Consider the following 23,741-nt stretch of genomic DNA (forward strand, 5'->3'; position numbering starts at 1 on the left):
ATTCTTTCATTTTCGTACTTCAGTCCCATTACCAGTGTTGTCCAGTAAAAACGAACCCTTTCACAACCGCATTGCTTTAACCCGACTACAGACCATACAGACCATGTGCTTTGACGTAATGTCTTTAAAGTTGGTACACAGTTGTATCGTATGATTTGGTCAGTAAAGCTTCATTACGCAGGGTATCCTGGGAACATTTACCGTTCGAGTGCTGCATTGTTTTTAACCTCTGGATATAGACTATCAATGATGCAGTTTTTTTCACGGTTTTATTTTACTTAATGGTTACAAACCATTTTATATGACTGTAGCAGGGGGAGATCTGTGCTGAGCTGGCGTGTTCACAGTACTGCAGGAAGAGGGCGGCAGTCGTCCAACAACCGCCTGTGAGTCATGGCAGTGACACTGGGAGGTGGGAAAGTGGGTGTGTGGACTTTCCCCCTCTCTGAATGGCTGAGAGGCGAGTCTTGGGAGATTGCTAGCCCTATAAAAAAATGCTCTGCTGTTTCCTCAGGTCTGCCCTTTTAAACGCGTCGAGAGTGCGGAAGCGCTGGTCCATGACCGAGAACCAGTCGGAGAGAACGGAACGGAGGTTCAGAGCGAGACAGTGAGGGCGGGGAACCCTTGGGCAGACCCCTTAAAAGTATAGCTGAGCAGGCTAGTTTGCCGGCAGCGTAGGACAGTGATCCAGGTCTCACGGGCAGCGGCGACCGGGATATTGCTGCAGAGTGCAGCACCTTTTCTTTGTAGTTTTGTTACTGTTTTATTTTTTCCCTGTTTCTTTGTGCCTTCTGTTTTGAATTATTGTTTTGAAGCACCTGCAAGGGTGCCGGTATTGTGTACCCTCGCTTGGTATGCCCGTGGTTCTGTTTACCATCATTGGTAAATCAGACCACGGACCCACAGCGCCATCTGCGGGCTAAAAAGAAATAAGGCACCCTTAAAAATAAAACTGGGCACCTGTGTGGTGTTTTCAAGTACACCTGTCTGTCTCCTGGTCAGTGAATTACCCACAACCCTTCCACAATAACATACAGTAACCCCTGGATTATGCTACTGGGAACGCTTTTTTTTCTTCCCCCAGAAAACATCAATTTCTAGTTCATTTTAAAAAAAATTCCAGAAATTTTTTTCCCCCCAGCAGTATGAGGTAAGGTAAGTTTTTTGTTTTTTTAACCACACTATCATAGTGGAATCTCAGATTTTGCTGGCTGTTTATTTGCTGTTTTTATCAGCAACTTGGATTAAGGCAGACTGCTGTTTGGGCTGCAAGCACTAAAGTGTCTTGTGATAAAAGGGGTGATTTAATCAGAATTCGACTGGCTGCCCTTTGTGACAGGCTTGGCGGCTGTAATCTCTTTTTCTAGGACACAGATGTCTTGGAATTTTGTTGTCAGCATTTTTTTTTCTTGTTTTAAGACCTGGGCTGCAGGATGTATTTTGACACTTTTAATAGGCATCATCTTCCTGTTGTCTTTCACCTCATTCCAAGCATTCTCCATATCCTGATATAAGATTTGTTCACAAAAGATTTGTGCCCTATTCAGACAATCTTTCTGTCATTGTGTCCTGTTAAAAGGATCCAGACATTTTATTGCTTAAATTCCTTCTCTCTCACAGGTGCTGCAACTGGGGTTTTAGTTTATTACCAGCATTCCTGTTACTGAAAATAAATTGCTACTGAATTTCTGAATTACTGAAATATGTTAATTAACTCCCCTCACAGCCATGCATTTGTCACCCCATAGCCAAGCATTTTCTGACCGTTTTTTTACCACACTTCAATTATTTGAGGCAGCAGAGTGAAAGTTATCTTTTTTTAAATTTTATTTCTAGACCCTTACACACACTACTACATTTTCATCCAAACAAAACATTTTTTTTTTTTTTTTTGTTGATCACAAAGTATACAAAAAAAAGGAGAAACATAATTGTTTTTAGATTTTGTAATACATTGTGTTACCTTAGGGTTCCTGGGGCAAACTTAAAAGGATTGTTTTTTGTAATTTAACATTAAGTATTAAACCTATAGTTATTCTACTCAACATAGCCAACTTCACCACGTCTTAAAATGGTAAACAACGGCAATGAAAACATATTATATATATATATATATATATAGATATATATATATATATATATATATATATATATATATATATATGTATGTGTGTGTGTATATATATATATATATATATATATATATATATATATATATATATATATATATATATATATATATATATATATATATATATAGAGTGGGTGTGTGGGTATATAGTATGTATTATATATATATATATATATATATGTAATATATATATATATGTGTGTATATATATAATATATGATATATATTATATATATATATAATTATATCTATATATATATATGTATATATATATAGATATATATATGTATGTATATATATATATATATAATATATATATATGTATATATATAAATATATGTGAGTGTGTGTGTCTTCCCCTACTTCCTAATCATTCAGCGAATGCATTTACATTGTTATTATAATGCAGATCTACTGTAGATATATAAAGCAGTAAAATGAAAAAATGCACATATCAAAATATGCATGACATCATCCCCTGCTTTCTACATTTGATTGTTACTCTCAATGTCCAGCTGCAATAAAGACTTAAAAGTACAAAGGAAAATATTAATCATTCATAGCATCTCGTCCATATAATAAACATGGCACAAAATTAATACTGTTACTATTATTTTAACAGATTATATGAAATCTAAGATATAATAAAGAGAATGAATGAATCTATACAGTGAAATACAGAGACTACTGTACATGGGATGTTAGTTTATGTATGCATATACTTCTAAATAAATTGATATTTCTGAAGTTTAGAATATCACAAAATGTATTGCTTACATATATTAGGTGCTTTCGTTGTCCTTTTGAAAAAGAAAACACTAGTTTTTATAGGGCTGATCCTTTAATGTGGGTGTGTGAGAGAGTGCAACACCAAGCAAAACCACCATTTTCAAAGCAAATTGCCTATTAGTCAAGCTGGTAGTAAACTGAGACAAGTCTGGCAGGTTCACAAAGGGCTTGACTGTCTCTATACAAAGTTTGTTGCAGTTTAATGATGGCGTGCTGTAGTCACACACCTGAAAGGGATGAATAGCGCAAAATCCAACTTGGCCGATGGCGGCTACCCAAAAATCACTAGGGGAACATAGCTGATGCAGGCTGCAAAGGGGTTAAACTAATCTGACCACATAACATAGGTCAAGTTAAACTGGATTCAGTTGACCCAAATATTATGCATTTTGATTAAACGCCTGCAGGTTTGATTCCTGGATGGGAATATATTTGGGCGTAAGCTGTCGCATATTGGAGGTACAGTACTGTAGATCCTATATATCAAAAAAATTAAAGTGCATGGAGACTGAACTTGTCTGCTGCATTATATCTGTTATAGGGATGTAAATATTGTTTAAAAAAAAATACAGTTTAAACTATTCAAATTATAACGTTAAAACGTTTAACCGTTAAGGAGTTAATCTGGTGGGCGGTACCAACGTTTTTCCCCACGATGTTGATACCAGTTTTAGTATTGTGATACTCAATACTAGTCACTTGAAACGTTAACCACTTAACTAGTAAAAATTCACTGGAAAATTAATTTGTATAGTTGTAGGATTTAAATAAAGGCAAATATGGTAAAGCAGTACTGTGTGTCACGGTGGTACCGTCTGCCACAGTAGTATTGTGAGCCCCAGAAAATACTGACATGTACCTCTCAGTTTTGTATATAGTTTAGATTATACTCGCCAAAGAGGAAAATTCAATGGGTAAATCTGCAGCAATAACTAACTGTACAACTGTAGCAACTTTTTATCCCAGACGTCCAAAAACACAAAAAAAGTCTGATTTAGAACAAAAAAAAAAAAACAACTGTTTTAGAGTCCAGTTCACGTGTTTTTTGTTTTTTGTTTTTTTTTTTAAATGAGTGATGGACATGCAAAGCAACCCATCTATCTACCTGCGCCCTGAAAGATGAGACATGATTTGAGATGCGGAAGGCTATTGCTAAAGCTACGAAATGCGGTAACAAGTAAGACGCCGTTTCAAAGCTTTCTGTAGTTTGTTTAAAGTTTGGTGCACCGGCGCACCGAAATTAATGGGGCTGAATTTAAAGATAGCAACTAAAATATATTAACGGATTAATGGCAAGACATATACCTAATGGTAGGATAAATACTTATCTGTTAAACGTTTAACAGTTTAATATTTTACAACCCTACTCTGTAACATGCCAATATAGCAGTGATTGTGTGTTTACTAACTGTACTGTACTGACAGGTAGACTCACTAGGTGCTTTCCTTTGTCTAAGTACTTACTGTAGGCCATGGTTGCTTTCAGGACTTGTTTTGCTGTTTACACACAATCAGTATATGCACAGTACGGTCGCTGAGTCTGCAGTCTGTGGGAATACAGGACCCTGATCCATTTTCATTGTTGCAGTTCCCATAGGCTCTTACTGTAACTGTATATTCCAAAACAACCACCTGTGGTATTTTAAAGCTGAGTGTGCCTCACATCTAGTATAGGTTAAAGGTGCCTTTTGGTGTAATACATTGTATCATGGATGAAAATAAGACTCCCACCTACCACTTTACTTCATTAGGCCTAAATGGCTCAAAGGCCATGCGATGGGCGTTTTATTTTCATCAAGGCTTACAGAAACCGACCATATCTTCTACTTCAATTGGGTTTCGTCACTTAATTGGTACAGCACAACAGTAAAGTACTGTCCCCTAGAATCTAATTACTTGATGCATGGAAATTTAATTTGAACATTCATTGAGAGCCTTTGTTTTCATCATAATAAGGCATGCCTTACTTTCTATCTATTTAATATGTTGCTTCTGAAAGATGACCCATTTGGTGGCCAATACGTTAAGATGGTGGTGCAACAAAGTGAAATCGGCTTAGGTCGGCCATGGTGTCCTCGGCTCACCGCACACCAGCGACCCCTGTAGAGTGTCCGGGCACCTGCAGGCTTGCCTGTAAGCTGCAGAGCTGTGTTGTCCTCCGATGCTGTAGTTCCGAGGTGGTTGCACAGTGAGTAATTGGTGTGAAAAGAAGCTGTCGGCTGACGGCACACGCTTCGGAGGACAGCGTGTGTTCGTCTTTGCCGCTCCTGAGTTGAGCCTAAATACAACTGGACATTTCAAATTGGGAGAAAAACGGGGTCAAATTAATTGCCTACCTAAGTGTATCACGATAAATTTTGTATTCTGCTTTCAAATTTGTCATCTTTAAGAACTGCCATAAAATCTGAAATAACCTAAAGAAATGTCATAGTTATGAGATTTAAATTTGCAGCTATTTTTTGACCCCCTCCTGTTGTTCACATTGCCACATGCTCAATTTCTTCCTTATTTAAATGTCAGGGCAGCACATTTCCTGCATGGCTGTTTGTTTACTTGTTTTCATTTTCCATTTATTATGAGAGACAGGCATAGTAAATAAACCAAGAGGCTGCTCGGGATGTGCGCCAGATTGGATTCATTTTCAGGATAATTCCCATATCATGAAAAATCGTTATCACAGGGCATGAAGTTAAGGTCATGAAGGGCAAGGAAATGTTGCCTTCGTTGAGCATGGAAATTCAGGAGCACCAAGGCAGTTCTAGGGGGCAGAAAGACCAAACATAAATCCAACCCAAGGGCACCAAGGCGATTTCAAGAACCCATTTTCATTCATAAAACAACAAAAAGTAAATACAGAGAGCCTATTATGTTGATGATATTTGAATTCAAACAAACACAACTCATTGTTTTCTGAGTGATTCACAAACTAGCCAATTTGTTACAGAAGTCAAATATGTCACTTTTCCATTGTAAAAATAAAATGGTTAAAAAAAAAAAAAAATCCAATTTAAAAACAGCAAACTTTTATAATGAAAAAATACAAAAGGTAATTTGGCAAAAAAAAATATTCAGGGCTTATAAGTCCCATAAAAATAATTTGAGTCAGTTCTGTTTAAATGAGCTAAATTTTATATCGCGTACATACAACAGGTGTAATTAATGTGTTTTTTTTTTTTTTTATAAACCCTCTATGCCTTGTGTTTCATAATTTAGGGTAAGCAGCTGGATTTTGTATAACGTGGTGAAGCGAATGTTTAATCAGTGCATTTGTAAATGCTAAAAATAGTATTCTTTCAGAAATCGAGATTTTCACTGAGAATTGGATATTATTATTACATGGCACTGGTTCTAACTCATGGAAATTGTGAAATCCTTGCTCACCATAAAAAAAATACAGACTTATAAAACTATGCACACTCAATAGACTTTTGGTAAGCTTCCCCGCATCCTGTGATCTCAGAGTGCAGTTTGGGAGATACGAGGTGAGTAACTCCTGCAAATAACTAGGAGCTAATCCATTCAGAGCCTTGTAAGTTAACAGCAAGATCTTAAAATCAATACTATATTGCACAGGGAGCCAGTGTAAAGAGGCCAAAACAGGGCTAATATGTTCACTTTTTCTGGTTTTAGTCAGAATTCTAGTGGTGGTATTCTAAACAAGCTGCAAGTGGGATACCACTCATTTTGGGACACCAGAAAAAAAGTGCATTACAATAATCAATTCTAGATTAAACAAAGGCATGCATTAGTCTCTCGGCATCAGATACGGAAATAATTGGTCATACGGAAATAATTGGTCAAAGTTTGGCTATATTTCTCAAATGGTAAAAAGATACTTTAGTAACTTTCCTAGTATGTGTCTTAAATGATAGATCAGGATCAAAGATGACCCCAAACTCTTAATTTCTAGTTTAAGTTTTGGTGACACTGTAAGGGTCAAGCTCATGTAATCCCACATTTGCTTTTAGTTTGTTCTGTGAGACCACTAGCATAACCTCTGTTTTATCTGAATTAAAAATTGGAAAATTCTGTGGCATCCAATGCTTGATGTCTGTAAGACAAGTAGCTGATAACACCCAGGCAGAAGAAATTCCTGGCTTTAGGGACAAATATAGCTGGGTATTATCAGCATAGCAATGGAACTTCACTCTGTGTCTGCGGATAATGTCACCTAACAGTAGCATATATAATGAAAACAACAAGGGACTTAGAATGGAGCCCTGTGGAACACCGTAGACAACTTCGGATAATGCCGATTTTACCTCCCTACAGAGATTCAGGAGAATCTACTTGTTATTCTACCCTTTTTCTACTCGTTACAAGGCGGTACACAAATAGCACGGTCTTGTAACTGTGGCTCCCCACTATAGCGTTATAAAGGGTGAGCACTGTATTAAGTTCCCCCCATTGCTGTTTTGATGCTTTACCAAGATAAAATAAATCAAAAAAACACTTTTAAGGCCTTCAAATTAACCTTGTTGCCTCTAATTTTCAAAAAAAAAAAAAAAAAACATGTTAGGTCAATACCAGGAGCTAGAAAAAATCTAAATTGTAGGGGTCAGACTGTCCCGTTCAAACACAGCTGCACATCAGATGTTTGGCCCTGCAGTTCAGTAATAGGATATGACCAAAGTCTGTGTTTTATTTTATTTGGTTAGGGGGATGGGTTGTTTATTTTTTGTTGATATGCAAATTATATTTAAATTTTTATAATTAAATTTGTCTGCAATAGTTAAAAATGATCTATTATAGATTGAGAATAAATAGGAGCAGCTCAGGGGTTCTCTGCTTTGTCAGAATCTTGAGGGATAGAAAAGTGCTTTCTGTTGCAGACAGTGCTACGCTATGCCAAAAATAACCTGTGAAGATGTTGTAAAAAAAATAAAATAAAAAAATATCTATTTACTTTTTTTCTGACATCCGAAGGTATTATCCCTGAGCACTAATTATGATAAACAGTTACTGTCTGTTTAAATTGGCTGAACATGGTTTGATACTATACAATGATACATAGACAGCAGGGGTGCCATTTTGAGAGCCTCGCAAGGTGCAGTGTGGATATCTGTTTGCATGGGTTTGTTATCCAGAGTCTAATCTAATCTAGTATACTACCCCAGCACGTATTCTGGATACTGCAAACGAGGATGAAAAGTTAAATGTAAATTTCAATCTGGACATCAATCAAGCACAGCAATACACACTTCTCAGTGCATGTAAACAATAAAAGTTTGATAAAGAACTGTGAAATCAATATCTTGATATATTTCAGTATCTTTGTAAAGGCATTTTTACAAAGGGGGAGTTAAACTCGACACCTCAAATAGCTCCTACCCACTGCAGTAATCATTGCAGCTTTTTAGTTAAATGGATCCCTGAAAGAATAATTTGAACCATTTGCAGCAGTAGCTACTGCTAAAAAATAGTTATTTTGTAAAAGCATCTTTCAATAGACTCCTATTAATTATCATACTGTAATTCAGACCTGCTATTTTATTCCCCCTCTGATTTATTGACATAGTTCACTTATAGCCTGGGAATGATCACAGCAGACACAAGAGTACAGCTATATTATTAGCTATGTGATTAAATGGACGTGACAGCAATCAGTTTAGTTTTGTGCTTGCTCTTCTTGTTTCTCAAAGCAGTGATTAGAGTAAGTTGTCAACTGATTTTTCAACAGGAGAACAACATGTACTGTGGACTTGTTTGGCATGTCTCTCAGTTTAGATACAGTGGAAGGCAATCAGCAAACCATCACCTCCTGCTGTGAACGATCTCTGTCAATATAGCACACAATAAGAGAGTGCAAATAAAGAAATGCACAAACACTGCATGCGTTCCTAAGTGGTCATTATAATTGTATCAGTCTTGTTTCTCTGATGCAACAGATTTTGATGAGATAGTGCAGATGTCAATTAGAGAAGGTTGTTTTGCCAGGCATTGCTTGCAGAGTAGACTGTCTGTAATACTCCTAAGCAAAAGCAGGAAACTGTCTGCCTTCCTGTAGCTTACAGCAGCTGTGTTGGGTATGTGTTTTTTATTGCAGGGGTAATGAGAAAATGTGTGGGGGAACTACTATAGGTTCACAAATATCAAAGCACAGGAACAATTGCATTAGTCACCTCTGTTGAAATATGATCATTTCAGCTACAAAAATATTTCTTAAATCCTGTTTCAAGTGTTTTCTTTGTAAAGACATTTCGAAATGCACACCTTTCTTTTTAAGTAAGTAGCGGGGTTCCGAAAAAATATAGCGTTATACGTCTCTACATGTTGCTACAACTGTTTAAATAACGCACCTGTAATTTTTCTTTTCATTGTTCACATCCTGACAACTTTTTACACTTATAACTTTAAAGTTTGTTTCAAAGCTCTTGTCAAAATGTCCGCTCTAGTGCACTGGGGTTTGAGGAAGAGCAAAAAAAAAAAACACAAAAAAACATAACAAGTGCTCTGGCTTTTCTGTTCCGTACCACATCATGGATCGTTTTTGCTGTGTTACCTGTTTGACATGGTGGGCAATAATCCTATCAGTGCACGAGAGCTGACATTTTGAAAAGAGCTTTGAAACCAACTTTAATGTTACTAATCTAATAAGTTGTCAGGATGTAACACAGGAAAATTACAGGTACATTTAATGCTATATTTTTTTTAGTACCCCCCCTACTTGCTCTTGCTGTTGCTCTTTAAGCCTGCAGTAGTTATAAACAAAATCACATTAAACTATGTGATTAGATTGCTTATAGTTTTCTGGTTGTGGAAGTCTATACTATACAGTTCTCTTTGATGTATTCATTTGCCCTTTCAAGATTCTATGTTAGTTTGTTTGTGGAGTTTCCTGTTTCAGAAAGCTGCCTTTCATTAAATATTAAAAGAACAGACATGCACACTGTGATTAAAGACAATTGTCTACTTGCAAAGGGGGGGGGGGGGGGGGGGGGGTGCCTTTTCTCTTAGTTTGTCTGTTTTCACTTTCTGATTCACTTATGGCTTTTAGGCTACATAGCAGCAATAAGCCACTTGGTATCTGGTGTGTGAATATAATTAATAGAAAGAACAAAGCTGTAACTACCATATTCCTTCAGATTTAATACGCAATCCAAATTTGGGTTGATGATGATGAATAATGTGCACTTGGTCTTACTCAAAAAACAGTGCCTCTTGCTGCCATCGTGATAGCAGTGGCTAAGTGTAGCAGAGTCGTTTCAAGGGAATAATGTCATATAAATAGTCTAATCAGATAGAAGAAAAGGAGATACATTTGTTTAATAATTGAGTAGTTTTAGGAGAATAGGTGGCTGAAGGGTGAGATGTGTCTAACACTGGATTGAATAGCTGATTGAAATCTCCCACCAGTATAACATCTGGTTGAAAAACCGTGCGTCGAAGATGTTTGGTGCGTAGAGAATGGCAATCCAGACCTCTAAGTTATTCAACAGCATATTCACATAACAGAATCTCCCTTCCAAATCATTACCTTGGAGACGAATTTTGAGGTACTGCTGTCTGTTGGCAAGAACAAGGACACCCCTTTGTTTATTCTGAGCAGAGGAATATGAACCTTTGTAATGTTTATTTTGAAAACAAGCAACATCACTTGAAATCAAATGAGTTTACTGCAAAAATGCAATATCAACCTTTTTTTTCTTAAGAGATCATCTAAGCACTGTGCCCTCTTTTTATAGGATGATTTGCCCCTTGTAAATTCTAAGAGTTAATAACATCACTAGCCATGGTCCAAGATAGGAATAAAGATCAGAGAGAGTGAGCGAGTAAAAGACAGCACTCAGAAAACAAAGATATGCGACATGGAAAAAGATCACAGACTCGGCACTCATCATCTAGCAGATTCCTATAGGACAGTAGCATAGTAATGACAAAAACACCGTAAAATAAACTGAGAGGGGAGCGCGATTACAAAAATGTAGGATGATAAAGAAGAGAGCCAGAGGGAGAACCTTGAGGGGACTTGCTGTGACCTAAACCATTTCGCAAATAGGAAAAACGAACTGCAAATTGAATAACTGTAAACACATGCATATAATCTAGTAGCCCTTGTATTCAGTATTTAAGGAACTAATTAGAGTACAGATTGTCACTAACTATAACATTAACGTCACCGATAGCAATACAGATTGTGGAAATGAACACAGCCACATATCCAAATTATTAATAATGAACCTCAGTAGTATTCTTAATAGGGTTATCATACACTCTGCAATGACTAGATCAACGTCAAGAAACAAGAAGTGGAAATGTGCAGACCTGACGGGCCACTGTCAGTCATAGGAGGAGCAAAATGTTTCTACTTCCATGCCGTGACATACGAAAAATAGTAATCTGGAGCAAAGTTAGTCCATGGATACCGAAATTTCATCTGGATTAAGGGATGAGAAGTGCAGGGCCCTGCATGCAGAGGGATCAACAGACCCCGTCGTATCCTAAAAACGTTGAGCGAAGCTTTACTCTCACTTCACCAAAGGCCTCCCCTCTTCGCGACGGTGCTAGCAGAGTAATCCACATAAAAAGAAAGCTTTTGTCCCTGCATGAATCAGAACTGATTTTTGAGCAGCCTGGAGGAGTCGTCGTCGATCAGTATAACGAAGACATTGAAAGATCATGGTGCATGGTTTATTGGAATCCCGAGGGCCACCTGCGTATACGTGATATGCTCTATTTAACTCCAGAGAAGGGTGGTCATTGGAGGGCTTTAGGGCCGGGTACCATTGTGGAATTTTCTGCTGAAGAAAGGGGATGGGATCTCAGCCCCTTCAGGAAGCCCCACCAGTTTAACGTTACAGCAACAATTTCTGTCCTGAAGGTCCACCATCTTGTCCGGTAGAGCATCAATACGAGCGTTACATTGATTAATTTCGCCTTTCTGCTGGCAAAGATCAGCTCTGGTGTTATCCTGCCTGGCAGTTAGCTGTCTCAAAGAGGAAGCAATATCAGCAACCTCAGCAACCTCCTGTTTAAGAGCGCTGAGGATAGCAGCTGTTTTGGTTACTTTTTGAATCACAGGCCGCAAAGCCGGGTCAATTGCTTCCTGAACTGATCCACAGAAAGTGCATACAACCTCTGCCAAGCGGATATCCCAATCATTGGGGCTCGTGACCTCTTCATACACTTTCCCTCCTGTCTGGATTGAGGGGAAGCAACGGGTCCCTTGCGTGAAGTAGCCATTTAAAAATGGTAAGAAGATAACCAGAAAATAATATAAGGAGTATAAATTGTTCGATTTATAAATGAAACTCGCAAAATGGTAGCAGGAGCTCTAACAGTAAGCAGCCATCTCAGTGAGACGGTTACGTGATCTCTCCCAGATTACTGTTGTGCCTCAGGTTCTTCTTTGTCTGCTAAGAACAAACTTGCTAAACATTTTAGTATTTTTTATTTCTGGGCTTATTTAAAGTAGATCATGAGGTTTGACGTTTCTAGCACTACAAGTCAAAATGCAATGTGCATGTGTAGTGGATAAAAAGGAATAAGGTGCTGTATAGTGTGTGCTTGCGCAATGTCATGATGTATGCATATCTTTTCCCTAGCTTGCTAAATGTTTTATTTGCCTGTCAGTGTAAAGTATACCAGGTGTTTAAATATTAAACAGATTTAGGCAGCCTAAAAAACATTGGTAAGAGAACTTTGTAGAGAACGACATACAATACCAGCACCTTAATAGGATCACCTTACAATACTTCATTTTCCTAATCAAATTAAATGATTTGCAGACTGAAGAGCTACATTTTATTACAGCCTAAAATAGCAGACTGGGTTTGTCAGCATACAATCTTTAGAGATATGTAACATGCATTATATTTTAATGTTTATTGTACAAACCTGTAACCTCTACCAGATTTGTTTTCTTTATGTTCTTCAGTGGTTCACGTCTTTCTGTACAGCTATATCTAGAGTGTGGCGCCCAAGTTACAAGATGTAGGTGCACATTAAAAACTCACACACACAATTTTGCAAAAATAAGTATTACAGTACCAGTTTATACATTATTGCTAATATAAGCCAATGACTCACCGCCTGCGGTGCTGCATGCGCGCGCGCGCACACACACACACACACATATAATGACGCATGCGTCAGTCTGAAACCTGTGCAGTCGACGCGAAGACAGCAGTATTACAGGTGGGAGGATTCATTTCTTGGTATCAATGGCAGAAGGATGCTGATTCTGTAAAATCCCAGCAAACTTGTTTTGCTTCACTGAAAAAAGCTATGATGGACTTTCTCAAGGTTCAAAAGAACAACTAGTGAATTATTTAAAAAAACACTTCTGTTGATACGTATTTTGTTGAAACGTAAGAATTTAAAATAACGCAACATGCTTGTTTATTTAGTTTTAAAGTAAAAAAAAAAAACCCCAGAAAACTAGCAAAACTTGGCTACCATTATTTAATATTAATGTGTGAAATACATTATCGATAAAACCTTGTGATATTTCTAGCTCCTAGACACACGACTTAGTTTATAGGCAAACTGTGAGCTCTGATGGGCTGAATAACTTACTCCCCTCAATGTCACATGATCTTGTAACTTTGTAGTATTTTTATTTATTAATTAGGATTTTTTTTTTTTTTTTTTTTTTGGTAACAGAAAAAGCTAGGGAAATGGGGTTGGAGGTGTATCACATTTTGATTTTGCTAGGAGTAGCAGTGTCAAAGCAAACTCATTTTAAAGCATGCTTCTGATATTGTAATATATTGTACTGCATGCTTATCTAGTAAACACTCATTTGGTTTACATTACTAGTTTCTGTGTTATCAGCGGATTTCACACATCCATGGACATATGTCCCACCAGCAAATGAACTTTAAATGTTCCTGTCTGTGTGTGTGTGTGTGTGTGTGTGTCTATATATATATATATATATATATATATATATATATATATATATATATATATATATATATTATATATATATATATAGATAGATAGATAGATAGATAGATAGATAGATAGATAGAAGAATCTCAATTTTTCTGAGAAAGTTTTCTTGAAAATTGATTTGTAACCAAATCAACTACAATGTCTGATGACATTTTGTTTTTTAATTTGTAAAAAGCAGTCCTACATATCACTTCAAAGTTTTCAATACAATTCTCAATAACAGTCTGTAATATTGGGAATATCGTGTCAAATGCAGCTGTTCTTACACAAGCTCACCCTAGCATACTTATGACAGCTGCAAAACCAGGGCAGATCTTTGACTTTCCCATTGGTTAAACTCACAAGACATTCAGCTGAAATGGAGCATAGCTTTAAAGGTGTATGTCCAGCCTCTGCTCACTCATGACTGGACACCTGCATAACAAGGGGTAGGTGTTTTACTCTCCCATTGGTTAAACCTGCTCAAGACCATCAGCTGTTTATGTCCCGCCTCCACTCACATATGATTGGACTGCCGTGGAGAAAATGCAGATCTTCTATTGGTTGATTTTATTTTATATGAAAAAAATTTAATTCTGCACGATTTAAATTGTAAAAAAATGATCTACGATCAACTCTTTAGTTGATTAATAGGTCCAATTAATTAGTCGCATATGTAACCAAATTGGGCTCACCGTAGCACCCTGTAAACATGACTGATAGCTTTCTTTGCTATTTTTCCACATCATGGTTTCTCCATAACATTCAAATTTTAGCTAGCGTACAGGTCCTGTACTGTATGTTTCTGTAACTGGGCCCTTTTCAAATGTTGCCCTTTCCACATGAAAGCTTGGCCAGGAATTTTTGAGTCTTGGTTTTAATTGATGCCACTGTGTACTGTGGAACTGCTTAGTTTGGCTTGGACTGAAAATTATAAACAGAGTTCTGCCAGGTTGCATGTCCAGAGTTCAATAAATCCTAATCTTAAACTTACTGCTGCTGTTGTACATTTTTGTAGACACAGCACAGACTGCTGGCATCTGTATCTGTACTTGTGGATTGTCTACACCAGTAAAATTGGCTTGGCTGCTGTCTGATTACACCGTGTAACAATTTTTTTTTTTTTTTGGTTCCTGGGTAGTAAGTGTTATTTCCTAATTACTTATGCCTCAAAAGTATAGAAAATGGCTATTATTCCCCACAAACTTTGCTTTTGTGACCAGGACAGCGATATTTTGAAATTTACCTATTTTCCATAACATTCCAGATAGATTCAGTGCTGAGTAAACTTGGAGTAACTTCTAGAACTTTCCAGTGATATAAATAGTAGTATAAATACAGGGGCCTTAAGCCCACCAGTTCAGTTTAGTTCCAGCTGCCTAAGTGGATAAATATCTGCATGTTTCTGAGATGGCATCAAGAGGCTGCAAGCATCCGGCAGACGCGTTTTGCTATGTCTGCGGCCAATTTATCAAGACAAGAGCGAAAAAGTACTCCGTGGAAGCATCTGCTAAGATGTGTGAGGCCTACAAGGCATATTTCGGCATGCCTGTCAGGGATCAAGACAAACCCTGGGCGCCTCATTTCACCTGCGAGCACTGCAAAAAAAACTCTGGAAGGTAAGATGGACAATTGTTGCTCAGAATTTTATGTTATAAAATTTGTTAAAATTTTTAAAATTGTAAAAGTTTTTAATTTTAAAATGTTTTACAATTTTCAATGTTATTGAAAAAATATATCATATATGAAAAATGTTGCGAGAATCTCTTACACATTAGTCATGGGTGAAATAAATGTATTTTTGTAGGATGGTACAGAGGGGAAAAGAGAGCCATGAAGTTCGCTATCCCAGGAATTTAGCGGGAACCCACTGACCACTCAAGCAACTGCTACTTCTGCATGGTGGACCCTTCCAAATGTCGGACTGGCAAGAATGCACCTGCTATCACGTATCCGGACCTTCCTTCATCCATCGCCCCGGTGCCACACTGCCATGAGCTCCCCGTACCCACTCCTCCGGAGAGAGAGCAGCTGTCTTTAGAAGAGAGCAGCAAGTCAGAGAGCGAGGAAGACGTTGTAGATCCAGATGACAATTTCAGAGGTGGAGCTGAGGAGAGAAACCCATACTACCCCAACCAAAAAGACCTCAACGACTTGATTAGAGATCTTGGTCTCACCAAGTCCAATGCCGAGCTTTTGACGTCTAGGCTCAAGCAGTGGAACTTGTTGGATGAAAGTGTGCAAGTCGCAGATCAGAGGAAGCGTCACCAACCTTTTTCCAGCTTCTTCACCCGTCAAGATGGGCTCTGCTTCTGCCACAATGTGACCAGTCTGTTCGAGGCAATCGGAATCGCCTGTAACCAGAATGAGTGGCGCCTCTTCATTGACAGCTCATCCAGGAGCCTCAAAGCCGTGCTGCTCCATAATGGTAACAAGTACCCGTCTCTTCCCCTGGCTCACTCGGTGCACCTCAAAGAGGATTACAACAGCATCAAGACCTTGCTGGACGCCTTGAAGTATGATGAGTACGGCTGGGAGGTCATAGGAGACTTCAAAATGGTGGCATTCCTGATGGGTCTCCAAGGCGGTTTTACCAAGTTTCCCTGCTATCTTTGCCTTTGGGACAGCAGGGACACCAAGGCGCACTACCACAGGTGGGACTGGCCACAGCGGACCGAGTTCTCTGTGGGGAGGAACAACGTCAAGTGGGAGCCACTGGTGGACCCCCGGAAGGTGCTGATGCCACCACTGCACATCAGATTGAGCCTTATGAAACAATTTGTCAGAGCTCTAGATAAGGAGTCGGCAGCCTTCAAGTACCTTCAAGACTTCTTCCCTAAGCTGTCTGAGGCAAAGGTCAAAGCCTATGTCTTCGTCGGAACACAGATAAAGAAGATCCTGGAGTGCAATGAATTCCCCAAGAAGCTCACTAGTAAGGAAAAAGCGGCTTGGAACAGCTTTGTCACAGTGGTTTGGGACTTCCTGGGCAATCACAAGGCCGAAAACTATGTGGAGCTGGTTGAGACTCTGGTGAAGAACTACGGCACAATGGGCTGTAGGATGTCCCTCAAAGTCCATATCCTTGATGCTCATCTTGATGAATTCAAGGAGAACATGGGAGAGTACTCGGAGGAGCAAGGCGAGCGCTTCCACCAGGAATACTGGACTTTGAACGCCGCTACCAAGGACAGTATAACGAGAACATGATGGGAGACTACATTTGGGGGCTGATTCGTGAAAGTGATTTACAGTATAATCGTAAATCTCGAAAAACTACTCACTTCTAAATCTTTTGTAGTCATTTCTGTATTACTTTAGTATAAATACATGTTAATTTGGATTCATATGTTGTTTTTTTCTGACTTTATGTGAACGAAAAGACACAAATTCGCCCGTTTTCTTATTGGAAATAGGTAAATTTCAAAATATCACTGTCCTGGTCACAAAAGCAAAGTTTGTGGGGAATAATAGCCATTTTCTATACTTTTGAGGCATAAGCAATTAGGAAATAACACTTACTACCCAGGAACAAAAATTGTGTTACATAGTGTCACAGTTTCAACCTGTCTATTTGTGTGGATGTTTCCATAGAAACCTAACTTAATTTTACAATACTATTTTGACGCACTTCATATTTGTTCTTGTGCCTTTTTGTTACCTGGTATTTTATTGAAATATGCAGTTCCTTGAATCCCCACTTATGACATGTTGACATATTTTTACAGAGTATTGTTATAACAGATTAATTTGATAAGTGACTAAGTACACCCTCCTATACTTTGAAATGTAAAAGGTGACACATGCCTGCAGTAAGAATAATTTGACTGCTTTCAGCAATCTGTTATACTTGTAAGATACTGTTCTGGAACACTAGTCATATTAAAACATGAACTGAAGAAGTACACACTTCCATAGTATTGTATGTGAAATTGTAGGAACATTGATTTATATAGAAATGTACCTAAATCAGCAGATGAGACTTGCCTTGTATCTTCTTCTGCCACCTGGTTTTAAGCATAATGTGATTAGAGGTTATTGCAGTTCAGGCAAATGTCTTGAAGACATACTGTACAAAACAAAAATAGCAAATGATGCTATCACATTTCCATTTACTTCTTGCAGTACTTCAACAATAGTTGTAAGTGCCAGACAGGATTTCAACCTTAGGGCACATGCAGTATTGTACAATAATTCTACCGACAGCTTCCCTCATCCGGCTTGGGGGGTGGGGGAGGGCGTAGTAGACAAGGACTAAAATTTCCTCTTGAACTACTGAAGGAATGAAATGTTGAAAGTTCAGGTGGCTGAATGTGACCTTTTCCTTGAAGCTCTGCAAATGTACCTGTGTATTGACAAGCACTACCACCATGGGATTTCCTCAACTAGGAGAAGAAAGTATAAAAAACTAACCACAAAACTAATGTCACTTCTGACCCAGACCTAAGTGAAATACTCTTGTGTGCTACTGTAAATCCAGGACTCCTGTTGCATTCATGAGCCTTTGACCTCTGGTGTCTAAGTCTCACATTGATTGCTAATTAATTTAATTAACTCTGCTAAAGATAGTGCACAGTTATTTTAAATGTATTGACATTTTTCTCTTAATATTTCAGACTACAAATGGATATATCTTACTCTTTGACATCCTGCCAGGTGGAGCGGACAAATACCTCTACGAACCTGTGTATCCCAAGTGAGTGTTAGCTTTTCTCATGCCTTGTGCTTTACACCTGTGTTTCCCTCTCTGGGACCCCAGAGATCTGAGTTTAGTCATCTTTGCATCTTCAAAAAAATCAGAGGGGCATAGCATCTGCATGCATAGACTTATCCCAGAGGTACACAGACTTGATAAGGAATGTTAAGATTGCTATACTCTGATAAACAAAAATAAATATGATGGTCTCTGATTTTATAATACCACTGTCCTCTTCCTCTGTCCTACCACATGCCTGGCAGACTCAGCGTTTCTTGTTTAACAGTCTGTATTCAAGAAACTGTATGTACACTCAGAATATTGGTAGGATACTACAAGGCAGTCCTAAAGTTGCAGTGCATCCTAATTTTGTTAATGACACAATGCAAGCCATTGTAAAGACAATACCACAATAAGAGAATGGTCATAGAGGGAATTGTTGAAGTCCACAGTATCTGTGTTAACATAACCACGTTAAACTGCTAAATAGATTAACTGAGGCCTAGGACACAAAGCTTATGTATGGGGTGTTTAGTTACTGCCTTGTACAGTTCTTATTCGTAATAATTCCCAGGGGTTGTGGTGGAGTAATGTATAAGGAAGTGTAACCGTGTTAAATGTGTGATTTTCAAGTTTATTTCCATTTATTGTGGTAAAAAAAAAATAACAATACTGAAAAGATCCCTGTGGTAATTTGACCGAAGGCCTGGTGTAGTTGGATTTCCTTCTGCCTGCACATCAGAAACAGGCGGGGGGGGGGGGGGGGGGGCTGTCCCTTTTTAAAAAACCATCCTTCCATGTGTTTTCGGATACAGTTGTAACCACGTTATTTGCATAGCATCGTTTTCACCGCGGTTACAGTACATCCCCAGTTCTAGCCTGATTCAGCTGGAAGGCCTATGACTCGTTATGTGTTGTATGAACTTGCAAGTCAGTCGCACATTTACTAGCTTCAGGTTGTTGTTGTTGTTGTTGTTGATGAGCAGGCTTGTGTATTTCAGGTGTGGTCAGAAAGGAGACCAAATCCCATCAATAGTAATAATAATAAATCCACTTCTTAATCTCTCACACACAAAGTGTGGAAGCAAACACACTGATCCAGACCAGTTACAATATGTCATTCCAATTAAATTCCTTTTTAATGGCCAAATATAATGAATTTTACGTTTCAGGCATGTAGCCTAATGACTAAAACACAACTTGCTATGGCTAATTAGGAATCAAGGTGCTTCCAGCTTTCAAGCCCTTGATCATTTGTCCACAGCAATCTGACGCTTTCAGTTTTCAGTGAATTGTGATCTGCAATACTTTTGGAACCATCGGCGCTAAACAAGTGAAATCTGAAAGCGTCTATGGAGTCATTTTTTCGTGATTATTTATCTATGTCGTTCAGCCACCACCGTTGGTCCATGTGAGCTAGAATGGCCAAGGTGAGCTTGTAAAAGTGTAGAATACATAATGGTGCCAATACAGTAAATAGATACCCATCAATTTGGTAGTTAAACTAAAATGTTAAAATATATATATATATATATATATATATATATATATATATATATATCTTATAATATATATATTATAAATATATATATCTGGTTGGGACCAGTGCCAGTGCAGTCTGCACATAAATGAATGATTTTACTGACAAATTTAAGAGCTGCAAGGCAACATGACAGGCATCCTTAATCCTTTTTTTTTTTGTTTGAGGTTTCTGTTTTAAGTTTTAAATAATGGCTTCATAAATATTTAACAGATTCAAGCAAGGTCCTTAATTTATGTATGTTGAACCAGTTAAATCTAGCAGGAGTGTCCCGTGGTCATACAAGCTGATATGTTAAAGCCTTAAATGCATAAAACCAACACTTAAATCCAATTACTACATACCACTGTATTTAATTAATCATTGAAATTAACAAATGTTCAAGGCAAGGGTTTTTCAGGACAGAGTTTCAATATATTTATACTGTAAGGTTTATTAAGTTTTTCAGTATTTTTTAGTTTTGTAATCTTTTAAATAAGGTTTGTTTCTGTTCTTTTTTGGGTCAAACATATGTGATCTCATTCTACAAAGCTACAAAGAAGTAAGAGGCAGTATACAGTGTGAGGCTCAGGATGCAAATGTGAGTCACTGTAAAAACAGTCTTAAACTTCATAATGTAAAAAATAAGGGCATTGCAAGACAAGAGATGTGGAAGCCTGATGTAAAACACACAATTTAATCTTGCCTCAGGTGTTTATATGGTTTCAAACAACTGAACTCTCTTGACCATGTTCAGTTTTTTACCAGCACCCTGAGGTGCTGCAGTTAAAGTGGTAGCCAAAGCCAGCTATAAAAATGACGAAATGTGGTTCAGAACTCTCCACGATACAGCTGAGGTCAATGCGATATGCAGTTTTGTTAACCTGCCTGTGGTAGAGCAAAGCTCTGCCCTTTTTAAATTGGCAGGGATGGGGTTAAATTCCCCTACCTGCCTGGATTCATTGTGTTCAGGTGGCTGGGGTTGATTAGATGATTAGTTTAATTAACGATCAATCAGCGCCCAGCCACCTGACATAAAAAGGAGGCCTCTGCTTCTCATTAGAGAGGAGGGAGCTGAGGAAGCAGGTTGGTGTTTGTGGTTTTTGTGATTTGTGAATCCAGTGAAGGCATTGCCCAGCCTGGAAACCTTAATTTTGTAAGTTTTATTTTGTTGTCTTTCTTTTTGTGTTTAAAGATTTTTATTTTGCCCTTGTGCACTTTATTTTTTTTTGAGCAGTATTTTTGTTTTGTTTTGTGGAATTTTTGGGATAATTTTTTAAAAAAAAAAAAAAAAAAATGGGAAAGAAGAGCAGACAGCGGCAAAGGCAGGACAAGCAGCAGCTGAAGAAATGTAAGCTGCTGCAGCCACCGCTGGAGGACCCGGCCAGCCTCTTCCCTTGGTGTTCCTGGTGCGGGAAGGAGGACCATTGTTGGCGGTCCTGCCCAGATGTGCCACCGGCAAACTGGTGTGGCCGGTGTGAGGAGGACGACCACAACTGGGCAGGATGCCCCTACAACCAGGCCCAGGAAGAGGTGCAGTATTCACCCCGGGCATCAGGGGCCACCCCACTACCTCCAGCACCACCACCTTCACCACCGTCCCAGGAGATCTGGGACTGGTTGATGCACCCTGAGGCAGACCTTGTCCACGATCTCCCCATAGTTATCAACACGCTGTGGCGTCGAGATGGGGAGAGGTGGGAACAGTGGGAGGAACAACACCACCCAGCGTCCTTCCCAGAGGTTGCCCTCATGGTGGTTAATTACCTGGCGGTAGACATGGGAGATGCCCCGGTCACTCCAATAAAGAGGGGTGAGCTGCCGTCCCCAGAGCCAGAGAGGGAGGAGGAGCTGACGTCCCCAGAGCCAGAGAGGGAGGAGGAGCTGCCGTCGTCCTCAGAGCCAGAGAGGGGTGAGGAGCTGCCGTCGCTCCCAGAGCCAGAGAGGGGTGAGGAGCTGCCGTCGCTCCCAGAGCCAGAGAGGGGTGAGGAGCTGCCGTCGTTCCCAGAGCCAGAGAGGGGTGAGGAGCTGCCGTCGCTCCCAGAGCCAGAGAGGGAGGAGCCGCCGCTCTCAGAGCCCAGAGGGGAGGAGCTATGGCCCAAGGATGCGTGCCTTGCACCGCCCAAGGATGCCATGCCCGCTCCGCTCAGGGATGACTCATTTGGATCACCTGGGGTTGCCTGCTGCTCCGCATCGCTTGAGACTGCTGGTGTCTCCTTTTTGTTTTCTAGGGTTGCCAAGGGTCAGCCGCCGCCGCCTCTGCCAACAGAGGGAGCCGTCGCCGTACTACCTTAGAGATCCGGGGCCCCCTCAACCAAACAAGGCTTGGGGGCTCCGACATCAACCCCGCCCACCATAACAGCCCACCCAAGGGACATAATTGGACTCGTGGGGGGGGGGGGGGGGGGGGGGGGGAGGAGTTGGCCGATTGCGGCCGGTGTACGTTGTACATGGGGGGAGATGTGTGGCAGAGCAAAGCTCTGCCCTTTTTAAATTGGCAGGGATGGGGTTAAATTCCCTTACCTGCCTGGGTTCATTGTGTTCAGGTGGCTGGGGTTGATTAGATGATTAGTTTAACGATCAATCAGCGCCCAGCCACTTGACATAAAAAGGAGGCCTCTGCTTCTCATTAGAGAGGAGGGAGCTGAGGAAGCAGGTTTGGTTTTTGTGGTTTTTGTGATTTGTGAATCCAGTGAAGGCATTGACCAGCCTGGAAACCTTAATTTTGTAAGTTTTGTTTTGTTGTCTTTCTTTTTGTGTTTAAAGATTTTTATTTTGCCCTTTTTTGGGCAATCCTCCTGATTTTTTGAACTGCAGTCTGTCTCTGGGCCTCTATCCACTCACCAGCCTGCCACACTGCCCTACATCATTTGCACACTAGAGGGCGTTATCTGTTGAGAAACTGGTTTGCCCCAGTTTACTCCTGAAACGTTCACTAAACGTTTGTAAAACATATCTAAATAAACTGTATTTAAAAATTGTCAGCACTTATTTCTCGGTCATAGAAGGTCATTTTCCTGTTACACAATTGGGAATTTGATGTTCAGGGCACTCATTACAACTGGGGAAGGGCATTCTATGGGGATACTTGCACAGGCAGTTCACAGTGGAACCACAGCACTACATACTGGCAAGGGACACCAGCTGCATTAAACGTTAGAAATGTTTCTGCTAAAGATCGCTCTGTCTGGCACAAGAAGGGAACATTTAACGTGGTGTTGTTTACATTTATTTATGTTTTTATTTTGTTTGCTCATTCACTGATGGTGAAAATAGAATGTCTTCAAAAGATGGACATTAAAAAACTAAATATTCTGCAATGTAGCATTTACTGTTTTTCAAGTAAGCATTTAAATATTGTGGAAAACATTTGTTGTATAATACCTTGAGAAAATGATTAATTTTGAGTGTGACAACGCAATTTTTTCTTGCCTTAATAAAAGTTATGTTTAATCGTGAAATATCTTGAAATACCCCTTTTTTTACCGTAATGTTTACCCCTATATGGTTAACAAGTTGTCTATTGTGTAAAAAGGTATGCTTAAAAAAGGGTGCATTTGGTGGGGTGTTTCTACCTATAGGCACTTTTTATACAGCCTGCTATATTGATTTTAGTTCAATAACTATAACTTCTCCCGTTTTGAATGAGTGTGGACAATCATTTGACGTAGAAGCTGAACTCCAAACCATGTGCAATTTAGCTGCATTCTGACAAAATGCAAGATTGTAGG

General features: G+C 39.2%; 1 protein-coding gene across 1 annotated transcript in view; it reads left to right on the forward strand.

Moving 5' to 3' along the window:
* LOC121319801 (guanine nucleotide exchange factor subunit RIC1-like) overlaps positions 1 to 23,741 on the forward strand; it is a 117,056-nt gene that overhangs the window by 45,833 nt on the left and 47,482 nt on the right. Inside the window, exon 3 of the mRNA XM_041257639.1 lies at positions 18,412 to 18,491. Coding sequence (XP_041113573.1) covers positions 18,412 to 18,491 — 80 coding nt within the window. The remainder of the gene's footprint in view (positions 1 to 18,411; positions 18,492 to 23,741) is intronic.

Source organism: Polyodon spathula, chromosome 1, assembly GCF_017654505.1.
Source record: "Polyodon spathula isolate WHYD16114869_AA chromosome 1, ASM1765450v1, whole genome shotgun sequence".
Classification (NCBI taxonomy): Eukaryota; Metazoa; Chordata; class Actinopteri; order Acipenseriformes; family Polyodontidae; genus Polyodon; species Polyodon spathula.